Consider the following 23150-nt stretch of genomic DNA (forward strand, 5'->3'; position numbering starts at 1 on the left):
TTTTAATTTTTTAAATATAATATCGTGCAAGTGAATAGTCGATGTGTCCTGTCTCAATGTCTCTCAATGCCTGTTTCACTAAACGGCACCGGATGGTGCCGTTGAATTGCTGCGCGATGCTGTCCTGCCTGACACCTTATATGTCCTCATGGATGTTTTCGATGTCTTCCTTCTTGCATCGTCCTTGTGCACTGCCGTCTTGCCGCACAACTTTCGTCAAGCAGCTTCAAAGGGTGAGTCTCTGGTTTTATGCTTCTACACATGTCGGTTTGATTTGCTTATTATTTGTTAATACATAGTTTATTCATTTCATAATTTTATTTTACTTTTTACAATACATGATACGTTTACATATGTATATATATTATAATATATCTCCAATTTAAATAAGATATACGTAGTATATCTTAGCTAAACTTAGAAGTTTGCTTGTCAATGTGATGTCGATGTCGTAAGTATACGTGAAAAATAGCAGCGTGCTTCTGCGAGAAATCCGCTGTCGATACTTCCGTGATTTCGTTGTTATAAAAATGTGTTATTGATATATAAATAATGTGGATAAAATATGATTTTTATATTAATCTTTTTAATTAATTACACAACTACGTATAATCGTATCAAATTTACAAAAGGATAAATAAATAATATATATGGGGGTGTATATATAAAATTATTTCTTATAATTATTAAAAAAGATAAATTAAGAACTAAACATAAATATGAAAATTCTACAGCAGAACTTCGTATCTCGAGCATCATTAACTTTATTGTAAAGAGCCTTGAACATTTTCAGCAGAATTAATCGTTGATATAAATTATTCTAGAATATAAATTACAGACGAACACAAGTGCCTCGAGTGTGATAAATGTTTCCGGTTAGACACTATCCCAATCAAACACTATCTACAGTTCGCTGTTTGGATCGCGTGACGCGATGATACTCACGGGATCTGAGCGCGGTGCAAAATGGCTTGTCCCTTTCAATCTTCTTCAAGAGACCTATCTCCGGCTTTCAGAGAACCTTGAAAACCGGTAAACGACGAGTTGAGAGTGCTAAGCTCTCTGTGGAAAAGTACGTCTTCGCGATAAATCGAGATGAGGCCTTGTTAATCCCGTAAAAACTGCGCACACACGTGCACGGTTACATAGCTAATACAAAACATAAAAAAATTAACTCAATTTTTCACTTGAGAAACTCCACGGACAGTTTTGATGAAGCGACAATATTTTTATCAGCCGACGAACATGCCTTCTCAAGTAGTCGTGTTGTTTGTTCGGTCGTTCTCAAGCAACTTTCGTTAATAAAAAACACAGCGCCGAAATCCAACATCATGTAGAGGGCGTCGGGGCGAGATAATCAAGTTTCAACGGTGTTGCAGGATTGTCAAGGGATTCCCACCGGTTTCACCCTTTATTGGAGTTTCACCAACCTTGTGCTACCTTCTGAAGGAGAAGAAGCCGCTCTGTTGCCTTCAGCTGGCTCAGGTATGCCTAATTTCTACAATCGATTCTCCAGAAAGTGAAACTGAATCGTAAAAATCGTGACCGAAATGACGTTGATGTTTAACATTCACAATCTACTTCGTCGATCTATTAGGTGTGTCAGCATTGCAGCTACAGGAACGCCAAAGAGTACAATTGGCAGAACAAGACCATCATACTGGCGGCGGATTACGCCAGCAACGGGATTTACAACTTTATAATACCCTTAAGGGCACATTTTAGGTACTTATTGTATCAGTAACGCGCTTCAATATATGAACATGTCTTTTGGACTGCTTATTTAATTCGACAAAATTATTCGCAGAATTTCTAATTATTCTGTGTAAACAAAAATTTCATTATTTACTTTGCAACTAGTTTTATTTTTACATCGAAATAATGCGAACGATGCTGAGTAACTTTGAAATTTTGGCATACCTTTAATTTAAATACAAAGCTATCTATTTCTTTATGTTAATTTTATTTTATTTATTAAGAAATTATCTGATGATTAAAAAATTATGTATAGAAGAAATTTGTCGATTTATCGTTAAACAGAGTTAACGGATAGCTAACGAGCGAAAGTATTTTTTTTAGGTCGAAAACGTCGTTAAATCCGATCATCCTTTTACTGGAGAGAAAACCGGAAATCGCATTTCTCGACGCAGTGTCCTATTTTCCATTAGTCTACTGGATGCGTGGCTCCATCGACTGTCTTGACGATCTTCTTCGGGCGGGTATCACTTTGGCGGAAAATGTCGTGGTCGTAAACAAGGAGCTCAGTAATTCCGCCGAGGAAGACACTCTGGCTGATTGTAATACGATCGTTGCAGTACAGACTATGTTCAAGTAAGTGTGTGCATTTCTAACGAAAAATCTGATAAAACATATTTTGGTTTGAGTGGAAGAGTTTATAATTTAAATTTCTAATTAATTTCTTACAAATTAATTTCTTTAAGAAAAATTATAATTTCGCACTAACATCCCGCGACGGCTCTCTATGCCTTTCTATTGTATTAATTGATTGTTATCATTTGAGCCTTTCCTTTATATGTGTTAGATTGTTTTAAATTTCTAATTTTTTTTTTAACAAATTTTTTAGTTTAAGAAATATATATATATATGTATGTTTCGAATGTGTGCATTTTAATCTCTAAATACGCAGTCTTTTACATCAATGTTATTTTAATGCCGCGTTGAAATAATTGTTAGGATGTAAAATGTGAAAATTAATTTATGAAAATTATTAAGTGCAGAAAAAAGAAAGAGCAAAAGATACAATGTTCATGAATATACATCACGTGGAAGTAATCGATAAAATTACGTAAACTCTTTAATGCGATTATTTTTCTGTTGATAGATTCTTTCCAAGCATAAAGAGCATAACGGAGCTGTCCCAATCGAGCAATATGCGTTTCATGCAGTTTCGGGCGCACGACAAGTACGCTTTGCATCTCAGCAAAATGGAAAAGGTACTCCTCAGTGCTACTACCGATGACAACTACTCCGCTGAGCCTTCGATGGGCTCCCCGGTAACACGATATCACTCATTCTCCGACCTCTGATAATGGATTGATTGATTGTTGAATTGATCGATTAACTGCCAAGTATCTTCAACGTTGTTGTCGCTCTTGTACTGTCGCAATTCACTTCATTCGATTCCTAACATTGCACATGAATTACAAAATTAATATTAACGCGTAAATCTAAAATTCGTGATTTACAAACAGATGAAAGTGTTGGCAAACGTGCACATTTGCTGCTTGTAAAATTGGTTCTTTTTTTTTTTTCATTTTACCGCGCATACTGCGATGTATTTTCCGGCGCGGTTTTTATACAAATCTAATTGACGGCGGAAGCGCGCGCACGCGTGTTCAAGGTTGCGGAAAACTTAAAAGGACACTTCCCGAGATTTGCGTTTGCCGACCTCGTAAGGCCGTCGGAAGTAAGCGGAAAGAAATTACGAGAGTGAAGTCATTTCGCGCGGAAACCACTTTGCTTTAAGTGCTGCTTTCCGCATGCATCCTTGTTGCTCCACTTGTCAACCTTGCCAACGCTTTCACAGCTTTACTTTGTTCTTTGGCTCGCGATATTGACACGGAAGAGTTGAGATGGATTTTTTAATAGAACTCTGAGGAAAGCCAAACATAACACGTAATTACATTATGATCGGCATCTCGTTATAGCATCGTCGAGTATCTTCATATTTTTATTATATTCAATTATATATTGATTATAAACAGTTTATTAACAAAAAATCAGTATACAAATCAGAAATATGTACATATACGATGTCAGCAATTATAAATTTCAAAAATGCAAATTATAATTGTGGATAACTGGTAAGAGCGATAAGAACGCGCAAAATACTTGCAACTTTATGAAGTCATTTTGTCAGTATGCCGCTTATAAAAATCTAGATATCGATGCATGAGTCACGATAAACTCTCCTTCGTCATATTTTATATGCAGATACATATTGTCCCGTTGTGTTTAATATGTCAATAGCTATGTTCCGTAATGGTTTTTAACATCCATTTGAAATCATAGCAAATATTATGGTGACTCACGCTTTGAAATTAATGCTGTTTAATAGATTAGATTCTCCCGAAGTACTATAAATATTTCCTTTGTCTTCCTGCAAGTATAATATATATTATTTCACTTTCCCATCTTCCTCTAAAGCATGATATTATTAACTTGCACTACTCGAAAAATTGCCTATAATCCCTGTACAAACTTTGCTACAGTGGCGTGCAAAAATTTCCGGCCAGTAACATTTTGTACTCTAAATTTATAAAAAAAAAGTTTAGTGAAATTTTATTGGACTTTTTTTTGTTTATCATTTAGAGTACAAAATGTCACTAGCCGGAAACTTTTGCACGCCACTGTATGTCAGGTATGACGAGTGTGCAAATTGCACTTTAAATAATAATTTATTTCTTACAACACGTGACACGAATAAGTAGATGAATAAATTGTTAATTAAATTAATTGAATGTTTAAGGTAACAATATCTGTGGCTCGAAACTAAGACAACTAATATTTGACGAATAATTTAGAAATAGACTGATGATTGTGATTTTAGAGCTTGAAGCTAACAATACTTATTTTAGCTGTGTCGTGAAAAGTGCTATTAGATATTTTAACAACGAGCTACAGATATATTAAGTCTCATTATTTTATTACACATTACGTTTGTAGACCAAAATTTCCATAATATCAAAGTTGGGAATCCTTTTCGCCCTCGTCGTACCCTGTTATGCCACACCATTACGCGATAGCACCTAGATCTTCAATCTTCTGCTCTCCATTCTTTCCTACGAGAGAGAAAGGGGGGAGGATGTGAAATTGCTCACGTCACGTTACTTTCGTACTATAAAGTTGCATGGTGCGATACGATATGTTTGAAGATTTGCATATTTTAAATATCCAGCTTATATTATAAACATAGAGATATCAAAGTAGAGCCCTCCCGTTACAAATATCAACTTCGGAATTAGAATTGGTTGGTACGACTGGAGAAGAAAGTGGAATGAGTCAATTCAGCGCGTCATCGTGTAAATTAAGCACACACATTTGATGCAATTGCGATGTGTCGTGGCGTTGCGTTGGATAGGTTCAGATGGATCCTTAATTTAACGGAACCTTGATGATGTATATGTTGTAGATTTTTAGACAATTGACATTAAATATATTATACACCACCACACTGTAAGAAATGACTAACTTTTTTAACAACTTGTACATTAATATGGAAGATATGAATGCTTGCATTTGGTTGCTAGAAATTTTTATCAAAGCACTTAAAAATTAAAATTATCGTTTCGTACTCAAACGGAAAATATTGACATGAGCAGTACATATTTAGATAAAAGAGAAAAATGCACGTTATCGAAAAATGTAACGAATTCTAGGAACAATTGCATAGCAGCTGATGATATTGTGTAGAAATGAAATCAAATCGTAATCGGAGATCGGCAATGGTGTTCGCAGAGAGAAAAGGAAAGAGGATCTCACATATCGTACATGTTCCGATTGCCGTTCGCCGCCGGCAGTGTCTTCAGCGCCTCAATGTTAGACACGTTACTTTATCAAGCGTTCGTCAAGGACTATGTTATAACATTTGTGAGGCTATTATTGGGAGTGGATCAAGCGCCTGGATCTGGATTCCTCACTTCGGTAAGCAATCGCGTAAAATATAAACAGTTGTCACGACATATATTTATTTTTGTGAACCATTTTTAATATATTTCTAACAATTTCTATCTATTTTTCAAATTTGAATATATGAAAAATAAAAAAGTCGAATCTCAAGAATCAAGAGACTTGATAATTTATTTAGACAATTTTTATATAGAAGTTGTTACCAAAACGCTACTTAACAATGCTTATTATTCAACGTTATCGCGAACGCGATAATAATGATTGCAGATGCGCATAACGAAGGAGGACATGTGGATAAGAACGTATGGCAGATTGTATCAGAAACTCTGCTCGACCACTTGCGAGATACCAATCGGAATATACAGGACGCAGGACACCACTGTGTCCGATTCCTCGCATGTAAGTATAATTCCACGTTTTTTTTTCTTATCTGGGGAAAAGTTTCTAGCCGAAGTAGTTTGTTACTTGTCTATTTTCTATAAAGACAGGAAAAATCTCTGAATGGCGGCTATGAGTAGCGCATGGTTGTGCTCTCGCTCTTTCTTTTGATTCCCTGTTTCTGTCTTCTCGTGGCATTTCTCGGCCTAATCCTGCCGCGCATAAATAACTCGTGCCAGGACCGTTGCATCCTGACGAAGCGACTTTCATAGCACGTTATCTCATTCCCCAACTCATTAATCTTTGCGTCTTTGGAACTTGCATCGTGCTAGACTTAGTGTTGCTCATGACGTTTTGCTTTCGTTGACAACTTTAATCTCCGGTATGTGATAATGATAACATGTAGTTAACGAAATATGAGTAATTTTGGAAAGCGTTTGACGCTATAATGTTCGTACGTAAAATTTTGGTATGCCTTGACATTTTTATTTATAAAATTTCCCCACGAAAACGAACACGAATCGATGTTTGCAGTTTGAAAGTATAGATTATTTCAACGCTGTTACTGCGTTCCGAGCGTTAACGTCCCCACCGAGAAGCACGCACTTCGATGGAAGAAGTCGATCGATCTAATCGTTATCATCGGGCGGCAGCAATCCGTGCTGCGCTCGGACGCGTAATACGGCGCTGTGTGCGTGAAATCGCGGCATCAGCGATGCGCTATCATTAGTAAGGTTAGAAATTGCTTGTCGTTTTAGCAGGGCGACTCAGACGCGGAAAGCGACACCGGCGTCGGTGTGACGTACAAGGTGCGTCATTCGGCGGCAGCATCATGCCTTGCGAATTGCGCGACGCGCGACAAGGGTGCATCTGCTGTGAGTAAAACGTCGTCGTGGTGGCTGTTCTTCTCTTCCGACCGTTTTGTGTCTTTCCGCCTCATTCTCTCTATTCTCGCCTCTCTCACTGTCGCGCTCTCTGCCTCTCTCAATAATACCTTTCTCTCTCTCTCCTACTCTTTTTTTTTTTTTTTTCTCTTTCCCCTCACACTCTGTCTGATGGACGTCCAGGCTCGTCTGCCGCAGCACAGCAGCGCATGTGAAACGCCATGTCGTTGCATCCCCGACTGATTACGCTCAGGAATTTTCGATCGCCTTCGCAGAGTCGCAGCCGTTTTTTATCTATTGCTTAGGATTTAAGGTCAATCGATTGTGGCGCTCAGCCGATATCGAGAAGGTGGCTGTAACAAGTAGCGATAATGGTTTTTATAATAGCTTGAGAGCCGCGTGCATCAAGCCACTTGTTGCATGTGGCACACGATAATAAAATACGTAATTGTCTCTCTAATTGCCTTTGTTACATTTAACAGATAATTTATACGCGAAACATGAACTGATTGTCACTTTCGAAAAGCTTTCGTTTTACATTTCGTAACGGTTAATCCGTCGCTTCGTGAAATCGAAAAACAGTTTCCAAAGGATTAAAATGTTCCACATAATGCAATATTTTATTTTATACTGCACTTTTTACAAATAGCACGTAATTTGAAATGCACGATGCCTAATGTCACTATCTGTGCAAAATTAATAATACGCACACGAGATGACCGATGGCCATTTATTCACGCCACCTCGTTGATATCACCGACCGTCACGCCAATCTGCCTGTCTCGGCAAACGCAAATATCTTAATGCTTCATCGTCTTTTTCATGCACCGGCAGTATTCGGTGAGTCTCGGCGACGAGGCGCGCGACAACCACGCACAGCAGATCGAGCGCGCGGAGATCGCGAATCTGGTGCGCTCGCGGATGGAGTCGCTGAACCTGCCGGTCGCCGACTACGACGACGTGTCGGAGAAACGCAACAGTCTCTCCTACGTGATTATCAATCCGAGCTGCGATCTCAAGCTCGAGGAGGGCGACATCGTCTACCTGGTGCGGCCGAGCCCGTTCTCCGCGCAAAAGACCTTCGAGCGGCACAACTCCCGGCGCAAGAGCAACATCAGCTTCTGCTCGGCGCAGCTCGCGTCCCAAATGAGCGCAGCGGTCGCGGCCGCGGGTCTGCAGACGGGCGGTCCGGGAAGTCGTCGCGGCTCCGGCATAGGCTTACCCAGGGCGCCACCTTTGGGCACGACGAAATCGAATTCGCTGTCTCTGCCCGACAGTCCGACCGTGGCCGGCACTCTGCGCGGTCGCTCGAACTCCCTCAGAGTCGTCGACGACATCCTGCTGCGGCGCAGCAATTCTCTGAGACAGGGCCTGACGACCAGGCGGAAGAGCAGCCTGGAGGACATCGGTCTCGGCGCGCTCTCGCATCCCTCCAATCACAATCCGATCAAGATCGCCTTGAACGGCTCGATCGGCCTGGAAGTGACGCCGCCTGAGGAGGGCTCGCACGGCGGCGTCGGCGCCACCAACACCGGCATCCTCGATGTCGGTCTGCCCTCCATGCCGGAGCTCAACGCGGCCCTGGGGCCCAGCCTCGGCGCCGGCCTCGGCGGCTCCCTGGGCGGCCTTTACGATCCGCCCTCCCTCACGATGCCGATGGGCTCGCCCTGCCAATCGCCGCAGATGCAGGGCCCCGCGCAAGACCCGCAGCACATACAGGGGACAATAGTATGATATAACCTTATGTGGGGACGCAGGCTCTCCGGCGTGGCGCGAAATAAGTGGCTGTAAGCGTTCCCACATGGCGTTCAGAATCGGGCGTTAAGAGCAGCGTCTGTAAACGGCGCTCGTAAACGAGTAAGAACATGCACACACGGGCGGCGTGTATCTCGTGGGACTGACCAAGCCGTTGGACGAGACGGCCGGAGAGCAAGGTGTTTCGACGAAACCACCATCTGACCGGTGATTGTTTCCAGCGTCTCGAAGGGTGCTTCGATGTTTCTCCGAGCAAAGTGAATTGGGGCGAGAGATTATTTCGGCCAAATTTTTCGTGTCTGTCTGTATTATAATTCTTGCGCAATGTAGACGTACACGTAATTCAATTCTTTTCTCCATATTCGCGCAAAACAATATAAACGAAAATTTTGTTGCAAATTCAGAAAATCGAATTAACGCGATCGATTTACGAGAATAATCAAGGAGCTCGTAAAAGTGACACATCATTGAAAACTTGTGCGCTAAATCTTGATTCCAGTGCCAAGTTAATACTGTTCAGCTACTCTCGCCCCAATTTACAGTAGCATTTTCTTTATTGCAGCGAAGCGGCGCGATATATTTATGACAATTCGTGGACCTAACCGCAGGTATATCATATCGCAACTGTGATACGCCAGACGTTGATTCCCTGCGGAAGTGTATGCTTTCCATTCACGAGAACTTTGTTGCAGATTTCAATGCCACCGTCTTATCTTGTGAATGAAGAATCGCGTCGGGCGTTTGTCAGAAACTAGCAATTTACCGCTAGAAGGCGATGTTACGAGCTTCATTTCAGTATATCTTACTTTTGTAATTCATATCTGTAGCAAACCGCGTTCTTAAAACGTTTTGCTCTCTAGGTCGCCTCTAGCGTCGCTTTTTGCGACGTCCACGCATGCGATTTCATTCATCGGACAGTAGATCGGGCGAGTCAAGTGCGAAAGGCACTTAAATGAAGCGCGTGATGACGGCGCGTTTATTCGGAGTCACTTGCGATTCACATATTTGATGCAAATTATTGCACATTGATATTATTTTTTTCGACTCTAGAATTAATTCTTGAGATTCGCTATACTTTTCTTTAAGACAAAAGTTTATCTTTAATTAAATTGCAGTGTAAACAATTTTATCTACTTGATCAATATCTGATTGAAGTAAAGTCTATGTTTAAATAAAATAATGTGATAAAAAGTTTGAGAAAAAAACTGTAAAATTGCAAGCCATTTATTAGCTATTCGACACAAAGAAGTACTTTCTTCTAAAATATTTAAAAAACAATTTTTTTACTTAATGTTACATTATTTATGATTGTTAACTGTTAAACTGAAATCACAATTAATTCAATTGATTCCACTCGTTCGTTATCCATTTCACACATTTTCGCAAAAGAGATACAAAAACGAGAATATAGCAGGAATGAGAACACAACGCACTCCTCGATTCCTACTTATTGTTAGCGTCAGCGCTCAGCGATCGAGCGCAAATAATTTTATATTAGAGAGATTTACGGCGAGAAAGAGTCTATTATACATATTATACAGTTACGATGTATGACCATTTTAATCATATCACGCGAGAGTGTTGTTCGCGCGGAAGTCACCGTTATATCCTACATAAATAGGAGGAAGAGTATTTTAGACAAGACTTAAGTGCTTAGAATACGCGCGTATATATTATCATGACTTTTAGCGTGACTGATAAATCATCCACGGTGGATTTAACGTCGAGTCGCAGGACGATTCTCGACTATCACAATCCTCCCTGGCGACGCGGAAATTTACGGTCGATATTTCGAAACGATATAGACAAAAAAAAAAAATATGGCATCGTAAAAATTACGAAATAAGCGAGAATTGATCGCGAACAAACCGCACGAGAACTACTATTACTACCTTCTTCTTCTTCTTCATTTACTCTATTAGTTTTAATCTTGATCCACGTTTCTTGGGCACGAATCGTCCCCAAGAATTAGTTATTCTTAGCGAGCGAGCATGATTGTTCTCGCTTGATATTTTAATAATTCGTTCAATTAGCTAGTCGGACACGAGGGTCGTTATTCATGACTCAAAACAGGTTGCACCAACTGGATTATAATTACTTAACTGTGGATAAGGTTTCTCTGTCCATTTACAAATAGCCATATTACATTTTAAGTTGATATCGATAATATAAGCGTTAAAAAATAAAATTCCAAAACTCAAAAAATTTTTAAAAGTTATTTGAAAGATTTAGCACATCTTTTAGATATCTTTTGGATGTTTGTGTGTTATCTGAACAAGAGGAAGAAGTGTTCTATAGTTAGTATGGCCAGATTGGTGCAACCATTCATACACAATAGGATCTAAATTTCGATGCGGCGTCGCAATTGCGGCGCTCGCAGCCAAATGCAATCATTTGTTGACCAATTTACACGTTTCTTCGGCCAAAAAAGTTACATTATCGAGTACCTGCTTCGATATTGCTTTTATTAAGTCTAGTCAATTTAGTCTCGTTAGATGTGCGACCAGAAGTATATTCCACGAAACAGCTTTGCAACTTTTTAAATTACTATTTCCTGTCCTTTTATCAATTTGCAGTAAATAAGAATTTTTTCGCGTTTGAATGAAGCGGAAATGGTAGTGTATTGACAATTATATATAAGGCAAATTGATATATTAAAAGTTGGAATAATATTAATTTGCAATTATAGAGAAATCCAATTTTTGACGTTGCTGGATTATTAATGACAATATTTTTTATTACGTAACTTGGAAATAGACATAGATCTATAACAAAAATCTATATTATAATCAAATAAATAAAAAAATTAAAAAAAAAAAAAACAAGAATTATTAGATATTTTACAAAAAAAATAGTACTGATAAGATTTAATATAACTATAATTAAAAAGATTGGAACAAAAATTAGACACCAAGAACGAATCTATGAACCCAAGACCTAAAACAGAAAGCTGAAAGTTGCTTCGTGGAATACGAGATCAGATTCTAACACTAAATACGATAATTTATTCGCGCAAAATCGAGATAAAGTGTGAGGCGAGTCTCTTGAATGCGCTTTGTACAAAATCAAAATGTAAGATAAGTAACGCTCTATCTCTCTCGTTTGTGACTCGTTTCGTGCTTAATCGAGACTATCAGAATTATCGTATCAGAATTACCGTATCAAAGAATTACCGTATGTGCGCCTCGAAATTATCGCATTTTCGTTATTCTGGCATCTGACCGAAGCGAAACGGTTCTTTCCAACATCTGGTTGCTCGCGCGCGTTCGAATCTTCAATCCAACCGTTCTCTCTCATTCTGTATCGCTGTTTTCTCTCCGTTAACTCCCCCTGTCTTTCTCTCTTTGATTAGCGATGGGGAGACCATGTCACCTTCGCCGGCGACGATGACCGTAGACTTTTATATGTAGATAGCACGCGAGCGATTAGCTTTCAAAAAGGAGGATGATGAAAAATTTTCTATATTGTAAGTAGAACAGATTCTTGAATCCCAAATCTGAAGAGCTCGATGAGCGCGAGCTAACACCCGAAGAGTAATCGCCTTGGAAAAAGTCGACAGTTTTATATGATTTTTTCGAGGAATGTCGGTTATCCGTATTGCGGAATTCCCGATTTCCCGATTAAACGTTCACGATTCCAGTTTTTCGAATCTTCTCTCTTTATTTTCTTTCAAAAAAACAATTTTGTTGAAGTTGAAAATGATTTTTAGGCGCACAAACAAAATCTACATTCCTTTCTTTTTGTTTAAACAAAAATATTGACGAAATATTGCGGGGTTGCAGAGATAAATGCGTCCGCGTGTCTTTGCGACATCACCAAAGTGAAATAAAATGGATATTCGGAGAGAATGTATATACATACTTACAATTAACAATAGGATCAGTCCAATATGATGTGACCTGACTCTTTCATAGCTTTTTGGTTCTTTTTCGAATTCAAGTAAATAATCTAATAGAGTATCACGTCATAATTTAATGCGGCAAAGTCGCGGCGATCTCTCGCGAGATGCTTGCTGCTCTCGAGGAAGATTGTTCGAATTACGTCTCGAATGAGGGCGCGATCGATTCTGCGAAACCTTGTGTAAAATATTTCTTACAATATGCAAGAATTGAAGTTCCATGCGCAACTTTTGCGCAGTGTAGGGTAAATAGAAACGATTTATAGCGTGTGCAGTGTATGTTTGACTCTTCGTAACTCTTCGACAAACAAAAGATCGAATTTGGCTCGATTCTTTGAAGTGTAATATTATTATATTTGCTTCAACTTGTAATTCAGAAATATAAAATCCGCGAGAGAAAGAAGTTTTCTTGCAAACATAGTTCATTAGTTTAGACATTAATTAGACAATTAATTTGTAACTAATGCTATATTTTTTACAAGATGGATCAACTATTATTTATTTTTTTTTTTTGTAGCAAAATGTTACGAAAGTTATTAAATTCCGCAAATGTTTAACGTTTGTAACTTTTCTCGTTTAATCCGTATTTCCATTAGGATGCAAACATGTGATTAATAGTTAAATTTTTCTCTTCCCAATGTTCAATATGTTGTAATAATTTTAGAATTTAATTTAGAATTTAATCCCGTTCTAAAAATGTAGAAGTTATTTCCCGCATTCGTGATGTAAAACTCGAAGAGCACAAGTTTTTCTTAACGTTTGTAAGATTACTCGTCAAAGTTCTCGTGCCTTTATAACGCGAGAGTACGCCATCGAACTGAGTTTTCTGAATGTTTCGGTATATAAATAATTTTATGCAAAAGGATAATGTCGTATATTTGCTTGAGAGTAAATTTTTCCTTTTTGGTAATTTAAATATGATGTTTTTTTATAACTATATGGGTCCATATCTTTGTTATATTTAATATTATATTTAGCTTCACTGTCGAAGTTGGAGTTTATGCAATATTGTTTTTAATATCAGTATGAAAAACAACAATCGGATAAATAGATTTCGCAGTAAATGTTTGACAAGAATGTGGACTATCATTCTTTTCTCCACAGGATTGTAATGACATCCGTTTAATTTCAATGAATTCTCAATTTTCTATCTATATTTTACGCAGCGTTTTCTTATCTTTAAAAATACGCTTAGAATTAAAAATATTATTCTCGAAATAGAACAAAGATGACATATTCCAGAGAAGTGATTAAACTACACCTTCTTTAATAATATCTACACATTAACGCGTTTCCAATTACGATTGTTTTGTCATAATTACATCAGTTTGCCAACTAGAAGTGATCATATTTTGAAGCGCGAGTTCGTTTTCCATTTCGAAGAGAGGCGCACATGTTTTCTCGCGGATGCACCGAACATCACACAAGTTCCTTCAAAAGTTTAAGCAAGAGCTTGGCGCACCTCGAACGAGCTCTCTTCGAATGGCGCGAGTTTTACAGAAGCGTCTAGCAAGATTCTCATGATAAGATTTAAATAATTAAGCATTCCTCGACCACAAATACAACTATAAACGGCTGTACGTAATGTAAAATAATTAAAGCAGAAAAACAGAGAGAGAGAATGTATCTATATATATAAAAAAAAAAATATATATATATATGTGCGACGTTGTAACGCGATGCGTGCGATGTGCATGTAAATTTATTATAAATAAATTATTATAAAGCAATGAAAAGTTTTGTTCATGAAGAGAGAGAAGTTCTTGTATTATTAAAGAGAATTCCAACTTGATAATAATCTAAGTAAATTATAACCGCCTATTATCAGTTGATAAACTTGAAGGAAGAATATAAAAGTAGAAATCAATAATAGAACCAGAAAATTATAAATAAGTGTATGTGTGGAATGTTTATTCTATGCACAATTGTCGTATATACATTACATATATTACGTATAACATTCTTTATCTGCACGATATATAAATACAGAGTTTAAAAACATTATCGACAAGAATGAGTCTAGTTAGCCAGCTAACAGGCGCTCTTCACAGGCTTCAGCACGTTCTCGGTGAACTGACCGACTATGTTACCCCTCGGATGATAACATGCCACTATCACACACGTGCCGTCCCGTTTGGCCATAGCAATACCCATTTCGGACGTGCTTTTCCAGACAACTTGTGTAAAGTGGCCTGCAAAACAAAAAATATTAACAATACATTCTAATCGTATTACAGATTGCAATTAACTTTAAAGTCCTACTTTTTATCATTCGAAAGTTTATTAAAAAAGTTGAATATAATTACACGAAATGTTATAAATATTTTTTGGACGATAAGCGAGTTTTCGAAACAAATTAATTTTTAGGTAAATATGGTGCGCTTTTTCATCTTTAAATTCGATTTAAAATCTTGTTTGCTGTCTGTAGACTGTACGTTCTATTAATTTTCTTTCGACATTGCATTTATAGTATATTAAAAATGACATATAAAAATGAATTTATACGTACATGTGTTGAGAACTTTCGGCTCGATGCCAAATTTGTGCTCTTTTTTCTCGGAATACCACTTCGAAACGACTTCGCGCGCAGACACGATCAATTTGGGATCGGAACATTGCATTGAATAAATATTTTCGCCGTACGGTGACGACGACTGAGGTATTAATTTATTTGTGTTCAGCAATGTGTTCGCCCAAGCCTGTGGACAATTGAACATATGTAGCGCATTCGAATTTTCTGCACCATTTTTTTTTTCCGATCTTCAATCAACCATGCGGGATTTAATTCGGTTTAATAATATAAGATAGCATAATTTTTCGAATATTACTCCAACATTATACCTTGGCAGCGGCTGTTAGTTCCGGACTCAGCCTCAAGTCCGGTACACGGTGTCTCCTCCTGTACTCATTGTGAACTAACAGCGCCTCTTGCTGCCACGCCTGCTCGTCCATCATATACTGTTGCTTTAGATCGGTAAAATTAATTCGCTTTGTCGGACTAGCATCTACAGGTGGCAGAACGTTCTCCGTGAAACTGCCTAGAAAATTCCCAGCGGGATTATAGTTGCACACAACGTAGACCTCTCCGTTTCGATTTCTGGCCATTCCCACTCCCAGCTCGGTGCTGTCCCTCCAGATCACTTGCGTGAAATGACCAGTCTTCAGTGTTGTCGGCTCCTTTCCGTACTGGTGCTGAGCTTCCTCAGCGTACCTGAAGAAAAGCAAGAACTTCAGCTAAATTGTGCTCAAAGATTTTGCTATCGACAAAAAGAACGAATCTATGCTACGCAATTTACATAAAAATTGGAATTTATTTGTCTCGAGAAAAGCAATTGCACATCGGCGAAAATTAAACTTGTATTTTTTTTTATACGCATTTAATAATGATTTAAATGTGTATTAATGGAATAAAGCAATATATTGTTCTATCATTGTGTAGGCTACGCTAAGCATAACATATTTTATAAAATTTTACCATTCATTCACCGGCTCTTCGCCGCCGACGACAGTCTTTGGATTTGAGCTCCACATACAATAGAGATTCTCTCCATAATCAATGTTCGCCCTGTGTTCTAATCTACCCCTAGCTGCCAATATGTTGGCCCAGTCTTGACTTGTCTTGCACAGCTGTGGATAAACAAGCATCGTTACTTATCGTAAAGAAACGCCGACAGAGATTGCTCCATATTTCCGCGAACTTTCGCGAATGAAAAAGACCATCGCGAGCATAAAAAATCGCGAGTTTCTTGGAAGTTACTCAGACGAGGTACAATTTTATGGCGGCGTAAAAATATTAATGGTAACCTGCTTGCTGAGTCGTAATGGCGGTGCTCCATGCCGCGATCGGTAGAAATTGTGCGTATCGAGGCAGACGTTGATGAATTCCTTCGGAGGCCCCGATCTGCGCACAGATGGTTTACGCGTGTCAGTCTTTGTTATCTATAACACAGAGAGAACACCGTATGACAGATCCAAATTGAATAATAAAACCGCAAATAATGAAAAACTTACAATCACGATCGTGGAAATATCGCGGAACTATCTATGGGGGTTGGCACTGACCTATAGTGATGATTTCCCATCGTTCTATAGAAGCACGATCATCCTCTACACGATTAGAATGCCCGTCTGTAAATTTTTGCTCGCGCTTCCGTTTGCGTGACCGCTTGTTAAATTTCTCTTACTTGCTGGGAAAATTTACCGAGCAAACTGCGATTCACGTATATTCCAGGTACGAATAACGAGAAAATAATACAGAGACAAAGCTAATGATTAAATTAAATATCGTAATCCGAGATGCGATCGGAGTAACATGAGACAGCGACAAAAAAGTTCTCATGCAACTTGAATTGGCGGTAGCTTCAGAGTTCTTTGATGATCGTTTGTTTAATTGTCTATCATTCGCACAACGTAGGCGACGACTCGATAAATTGGATGACAAAAAATGTAAGCGTAAAGAGAGTTAAATAATAAAGTGATCCTAATAATTATTAATTGAATAAAAACAAAAATTTACGAGTGAGATACTTGAAAAAGAAAACGAAAAGAAACTGCTATCACTAAATTAATTCTCAGCATATTATTAGAATTCATACTTTATTAATTTTAATTTTAGTTTCAGAACTTTTTGGAAAAAATCTAACTAAGAATTGATGTTTCTCCTTACTTTTGTCAATTATTCATACAATGAGTTAAGAATATAAAAAATAAAAAAATATTTTTACATTATTAATTGCTGATATATTAAACAAGATGCAAATGAGAACTTAATATAAATTGATTGAAAAGCAGTTATTAAAACATCGAGCAGTTATTAATACCTGCCGTTTGATAAACGCGCATCTGTGCGCGTTACAAATTGCTTGACCGTTTTGCGGGCAAGGTCATTAACGTATAAGTGCGAAAATCTTAGCGTGCATAAAGAATAAACTAAGCGAATGGGAACGCAACGACACGCGCTCGCGGAAAATGGAGCGGAAAAATTGATTTCGCGAGCGCGCGAAGCGCAGTCTGAACTTCTGACAGATTAGTCATCACGCAAAGCCGGACGATCAACGTGGCGCAATGATCTACCGATCAACCGTGGTGGCGAAGCGCGGAGTCAGACGTGACTCTCGGAAAAGGGACGATTCTGAGTCATCGCGAGATGGCAATGCACTTCTCCGGCAAAATCTCATGGTGGTTTAGCTCTCCTTTCACGCTGCACGCGACCGTCACATGCAGCGAGACCGCCTGTAAAAGCTGCGCTTTCCAACCGAGATCGGCTAATTTATTAAGTAGGCTGAAACCAGGCTCGCGATACGAGAAGATTGCAGCGGACTGATTGATGAGAAACCAGCCACCGAGGAAACCGTCACGAAGATACAATCAATTAACACTTGTGTTTCTATGCTTTCAATTATGGACACGTCTTTTCCTCACATTTGCAACATATTAACGTGAAACAATCCAGTATTGTTGGGTTTTTATGCAGCTATATAAAAATAATCAGTAATTCAATTTTTATAAATAGTACTAAAATGGACAATTTGTTACGCGATGCAATTTATCCTCGTGCAAAAAGAAACCTGTTCATGGTGTAAACCTGATCTTACAGTGTGCTCTCTTAAACACGAGATTTATATAAATAACACGATCTAGTTGCGTGCGATGTTGTTAGCTCGATCCGCAATTTGCGTTGTATATTATTTGCTCTCTTTATTTTGATACAATATACATGTTTATATTCACACAAAGGTATGGAAGCGAAATAGAGAACATTTCTAGCGCCTTTAAATCTGTTTACATATTCTCGCTTCATACTTTTTCTAGTTATTGACATTTTAATTTTTAACTTTTTAAAATTGAATGAAGAGTATAAATTCCAGATATAGAAAATTTTTTACAACGTCAGAACTTTGCAAGTAGTTTCGATATCTAATTACAGTTCTTTTAGCTAGGTGTCCTTGAAAATGTTAAACTTTGAAACTTTTAACATAATATATTCTGAATTTTTATCTTGGATTCTGGCAATATCATATTTTTGGATTTGTGATGTATGTTTTTTTTTTTTATCGAGGAGAAGTTTTTTTTTCGGTAATATAATAAATAATTACCTGTGAGGACGAATATCTCGCGGAATCAGGAGACGCCGATGAGGACCTGGCGCTGCTGCAGGACATGCCATCGCTTCCTAGACTGCCATGGAAACTACCATGCAAAGAATTCGACAACGGTCCTGGCGACGCCGGCGATGCCGTCAACGGAGACTTCGACCTTACTGAATCTGTCCTCGACCTGAAAGCAAATCGATTGCACGGTATACGAGGAAATACAGAGCTCCTTTTTGCTCCGGACAGCACAGTGACGCGTAGTGAACACTGAGCGCTTTAAACAAGCTTTTCAGTTTATTATAATGTTTCTGCACTAGAAGCTACTTCATGTAAGCGGATGTAAGTTAATTTTTCTTATTGTGATCGCTTTAAGAATTCCTTATAATTTTTGTCATTTCACATTCTGCAAAAGTTTGAGAAAAAATCGTTAAAACTATTCTGACAATAATTGCAAGTAAAACGTCTACGATTATTAGGATTGATTATTGATAATTATATTATATTATAAAATAAATATTTTTAATAAAACAAAAAAAAAATTGTTCAAAAATAAGAAACTGGTAATTAATAAAACAAATTATTATTTTAATTAAAAACAACACAAACAATAATAAGAATAAAGATATTATTAAAAAATTTCTTTTAAAAGGAATTCTTACTAATATTAAATAATGAAATTCAATTGAATGAAGTTCAGAAGAAGAAAATAAAGATTGCATTGAAGAAAGTTATTATTTTAAAATTATTTTTAGACATGTCATTTTTTGAAAAAAATATATTGTTTATTAATTTTTCTGTAATATTAATAATGCGTAAGTTAAGAATAATTATAAATTAAAAGTTAAAATAAATTATTTTGTGCTGCAGGAAAGAGTTTTAAAACATAAATAAACAGTAATTTATATCATTTGTTTGAATACTTTTTACACTTTTCTGTTATGACTGATATGATTTGATCTTCCTCTGATCTCATCTATTAAACAAGCGATAACGAAACACGTGTGATACTAAGCTTCATGAATCATAAAACATGTTAAATGAATTGCGCAAATGATCCAAACATTTTTGTAGTAAAAGCATAATAAATCCAAGATTACGAGTTCTTATCTTGTGCTTCGATAAGGCACGCTTAAGAGAGGCCATTGCTTCTTTTCTCCGCTAATTTTTCAAGAAACGTAAATTACAAATAAAATTATACTATTTTAATGTGGTATAATTTAATATTACGACTCTTTTATTTTAGCTAAAATTATCTGCGCTGCTGCGTGAAATAAAATCGATACATTGTATTATAATGATGTCTTGAGATTCTGTGCATTTTGATTAAATGTGAGCAAAATGGAAAGCCAATGAAATTACGATGTGCGATGATCTCGATCGCGAGAATCATATGGATGATCATTACGGCATGTGCAATGGATCGAAGCGAACGAACGTGAAGGCATCTAAGAGCACTATGTAATTACAACGATGTCTCTAATCTAATCCCTCGCAGTCTTTCACGACAGGCTGAATACTGTGCGCCCGCGTAAACAATTCATGTCGCAGATATCCAATCATTATTATACGCTCATAATGCAAATTCGCATTTGCTTCGCGCAAAATTGTATACGTTGACTGATGAATAGCAATTTTGCCAGACTGTGCAGTTAACTACGCATTAAAATGCGAACGGATGCGAAAAAAAAAACGACCGCCATGAACGTGCTGCATAATTGCGCGAGATAATAAATGTCGACTTAACGATGATATATTTACAGAAAACCGATTACTCGATGAATTCGAGAAACCGTTTATTTATTATTTCACATTTATAGAGTGGACATGTTCCGAGATGGAACTTCTGCGAATATTTAATGTACAAGTTTCAAGAAATTCTGACATTTATTGACGAGCAAATATACGATCAGCGTGCCATGTGGCAAGAACGTATTTAGAACGGAAACTGCTTAAAATATTAAAAACTTCAAAATTTGTCGAGTTGTACACGAAACATTTAGATGGACATAAATTTCACTTCAATTTCACTTTAGCTGTGTTTTTTTAATTCTATATTTTATGTAAAAACGGAATGAAATGAAAGGATATCCACTTGCATATATAAGAAATAGCATTATATTTTTGTATATAAATTAAAGTATCTACATACATAAATAAATTTATTAAAAGTTGAATAATTTCAATATTCAGCCGAAACGCGTTGTCACGATATCAGAAAGCCAAGAAACAGCTGAAAATTTCTGAATCCTCAGCAGACCCTTACGAGTCATGCGAAGTATTTACGTATGCGTCATTACATACGCCTTTACGCACACGAGTACTTCCTTCTTCCTACGAGTCTTCGCGACGCATCCACGGCCATGGTCGCCGCAGAAGAAAGGTTGTCGTTTCCTTTGTTATGTCGCGTGTCCAGGAGAGAAGAAACTGACAATGTGAGTCTCCACGATGTTTGCCATAGAGTTTCAACCACGATAAAGTACAACATGTGTGCGCTTCTTGTTATCAAAAAATTTCAATACAGTATTCTATACAATTTTGAATCAAGTTTTACATAGGATAATTTGGATAGTGCTCTTGCCTGGATTTGCCGGAAACGATTTTAGCTAATCATCGAAACAGAATGCCGATAAGATAAAAGTTTATCTAATTTTATTAATGAAAGAAAAGTTCAAATCCGCGCATCAAACAACTTCGATATAAAACAAAATACTTGAAACATTTTGCATTTCATTCTATATTCTGTCTATCACGTTTTTATACTTCAGTACATTTTATTCCTTCGGGCGAAAGAAGTTTTCTCGATTGCGCCGTCAGCGTGGGCGGAATCGCATATATCGCATATGTCGACGTTAAGCAAACGACGATAAGAATTTAATACCGACAAAACGTATCTCGCGGCGATTAATCTTTAGTTAAACGATACGAGCAGATTTTTGCTTTCCAACTTGTCAGCGCACAAGCGATGTTACAAAAATTTCAATACGTTTAATGCAAAAACAGTCAAATACGTATACTATAATTTACATTGAATTTAAAGATAAAATTTTGTATCTCTAAAAAGTTACGCTTAGATAACAAAGATGGCAAATGTGCATTTTATTAATTGTGATTAAAATCGCAAATTGAAGCGCATTTTTCAAAAGGGGTTCATCTTCATAATTTTATAACGGAATTACCGTCTCGAAAACTATTATCATAATCTAAATAAGAGAAGCACGTTGATAATAATTTGTGAAGACCGCGCGCGTATACTCGTACTTTACAGCCTCCGAAGATCTCATACTTTCATTTTACTCCAGTAACGGTTTAAGTCTTATTTCTGGCGAGCGGATGTTATCATCCTATTACGTTATCGTGAAAGCCGGTAATTTACAGCGTTCTTACAGAATTGCCTTCTCGCGACCCGTTTGAACATAAGCACGCGAACTTTCAGCTGTCGCACGGCTTTCTACGTGCCACCTACGCTAGTGAATCAGGACCATTTGCCGATTCTAGTGAAGTTTCGGAAAGCAGTTGTCTAAGAGAGAACACCGGCAAAATGCTATCGGTGCTGCGGAAATCTGTCTTTCTTTCGCTTATTTTCGCTTCACTGGAATCGGAATTTGGCTGGACTGCAAGTTTTGCGCCGCATAAGCGATTATACCTGTCGGGCGACACTTGATCGACAAAACCGACCACCTTCTTTTTCGTTCCTTGCACGTTGAGCGACGGCATACTACAAGGGTAACGATTTGATCAAGAGAGACATTAAATTGCATTCACTCGTGAGCAACGGATAGAAGCAAGATTGTATTTTATAATGCAGTAAATTAAGCATCGACTTGAAGAATTAAAAGTATAGGTTATTTTTTATATACTTTGTCGGTATCCAACAATTTATAGCTTATTAAAATAATATCTTGACTCCAAATATTGCTCCGCAAGTTTAGAAGATTTGCCAAATGCCGTATGATATTTCTTAGATTTTTTATAAACTTCAAGATTGAAATCAAAAAAAGAAAATATTATTTTTAGACTTAAGTGTATGAAATAGTTGAAAACTTGCAATCTACAGTTTCTCTCGAAATACCTTTCTATATTATTAAACACAGTATCGCAAGTTCACTGTCTTTCCATTGAAGTTCTCCTTGTAAAGATTCAATAGTTATCATTCACTGTAAATTCAATTTTTAATATCGGAAATTTTATTAATTATCTACAAACAAAATTTCTAAAAGAAGGGCAGAGCAGCGAAACCTAAAACACTTTGCATATGCACGCTAACTGGCAGAAAGGGTCTGAAATACGAGACAGCTGACTTTACGACCGACAAAGTTTTGTCTACTTCGAACCGTATAACAAGTTTCCGGTACACGTTCGTGCAAGAAGGAAACGCACCTTCAATCACGTGCACCGAAGAAACATTTTACTAACACAGAATAATATAATGCTATACTACAGCTGTAATATCAGTTTGTTCTAAACATTGCAATGTGCATCCACCGTTTACCATTT

General features: G+C 37.4%; 2 protein-coding genes across 12 annotated transcripts in view; one reads left to right on the forward strand and one right to left on the reverse strand.

Moving 5' to 3' along the window:
* SLO2 (slowpoke 2) overlaps positions 1 to 23150 on the forward strand; it is a 175797-nt gene that overhangs the window by 116558 nt on the left and 36089 nt on the right. The window contains exons 16-23 of one of the 4 annotated variants that reach the window (XM_012377196.2): positions 1380 to 1485; positions 1598 to 1725; positions 2080 to 2331; positions 2843 to 3014; positions 5479 to 5664; positions 5917 to 6048; positions 6786 to 6902; positions 7746 to 14300. In XM_012377196.2, the coding sequence (XP_012232619.2) occupies positions 1380 to 1485; positions 1598 to 1725; positions 2080 to 2331; positions 2843 to 3014; positions 5479 to 5664; positions 5917 to 6048; positions 6786 to 6902; positions 7746 to 8645 (1993 nt within the window). In that variant the 3' untranslated portion in view covers positions 8646 to 14300. Of the gene's footprint in view, positions 1 to 1379; positions 1486 to 1597; positions 1726 to 2079; positions 2332 to 2842; positions 3015 to 5478; positions 5665 to 5916; positions 6049 to 6785; positions 6903 to 7745; positions 14301 to 23150 lie in introns of those variants that run through there. The other 3 variants (XM_067356043.1, XM_067356044.1, XM_067356045.1) reach the window with 3 other exon arrangements.
* The window catches only part of LOC105678120 (uncharacterized), a 143812-nt gene continuing 135116 nt past the window's right edge, over positions 14455 to 23150 (reverse strand). For 6 of the 8 annotated variants that reach the window (XM_067356064.1, XM_067356063.1, XM_067356066.1 and 3 more), the window contains 7 exons: positions 22300 to 22371; positions 18660 to 18840; positions 16369 to 16503; positions 16040 to 16191; positions 15406 to 15775; positions 15074 to 15263; positions 14455 to 14756 (listed from right to left, as the gene is read on the reverse strand). In XM_067356064.1, the coding sequence (XP_067212165.1) occupies positions 14596 to 14756; positions 15074 to 15263; positions 15406 to 15775; positions 16040 to 16191; positions 16369 to 16503; positions 18660 to 18840; positions 22300 to 22371 (1261 nt within the window). In that variant the 3' untranslated portion in view covers positions 14455 to 14595. The remainder of the gene's footprint in view (positions 14757 to 15073; positions 15264 to 15405; positions 15776 to 16039; positions 16192 to 16368; positions 16504 to 18659; positions 18841 to 22299; positions 22372 to 23150) is intronic. The other 2 variants (XM_067356068.1, XM_067356067.1) reach the window with 2 other exon arrangements.

The sequence above is a fragment of the Linepithema humile genome, chromosome 5, assembly GCF_040581485.1.
Source record: "Linepithema humile isolate Giens D197 chromosome 5, Lhum_UNIL_v1.0, whole genome shotgun sequence".
In the NCBI taxonomy this organism is placed as follows: domain Eukaryota; kingdom Metazoa; phylum Arthropoda; class Insecta; order Hymenoptera; family Formicidae; genus Linepithema; species Linepithema humile.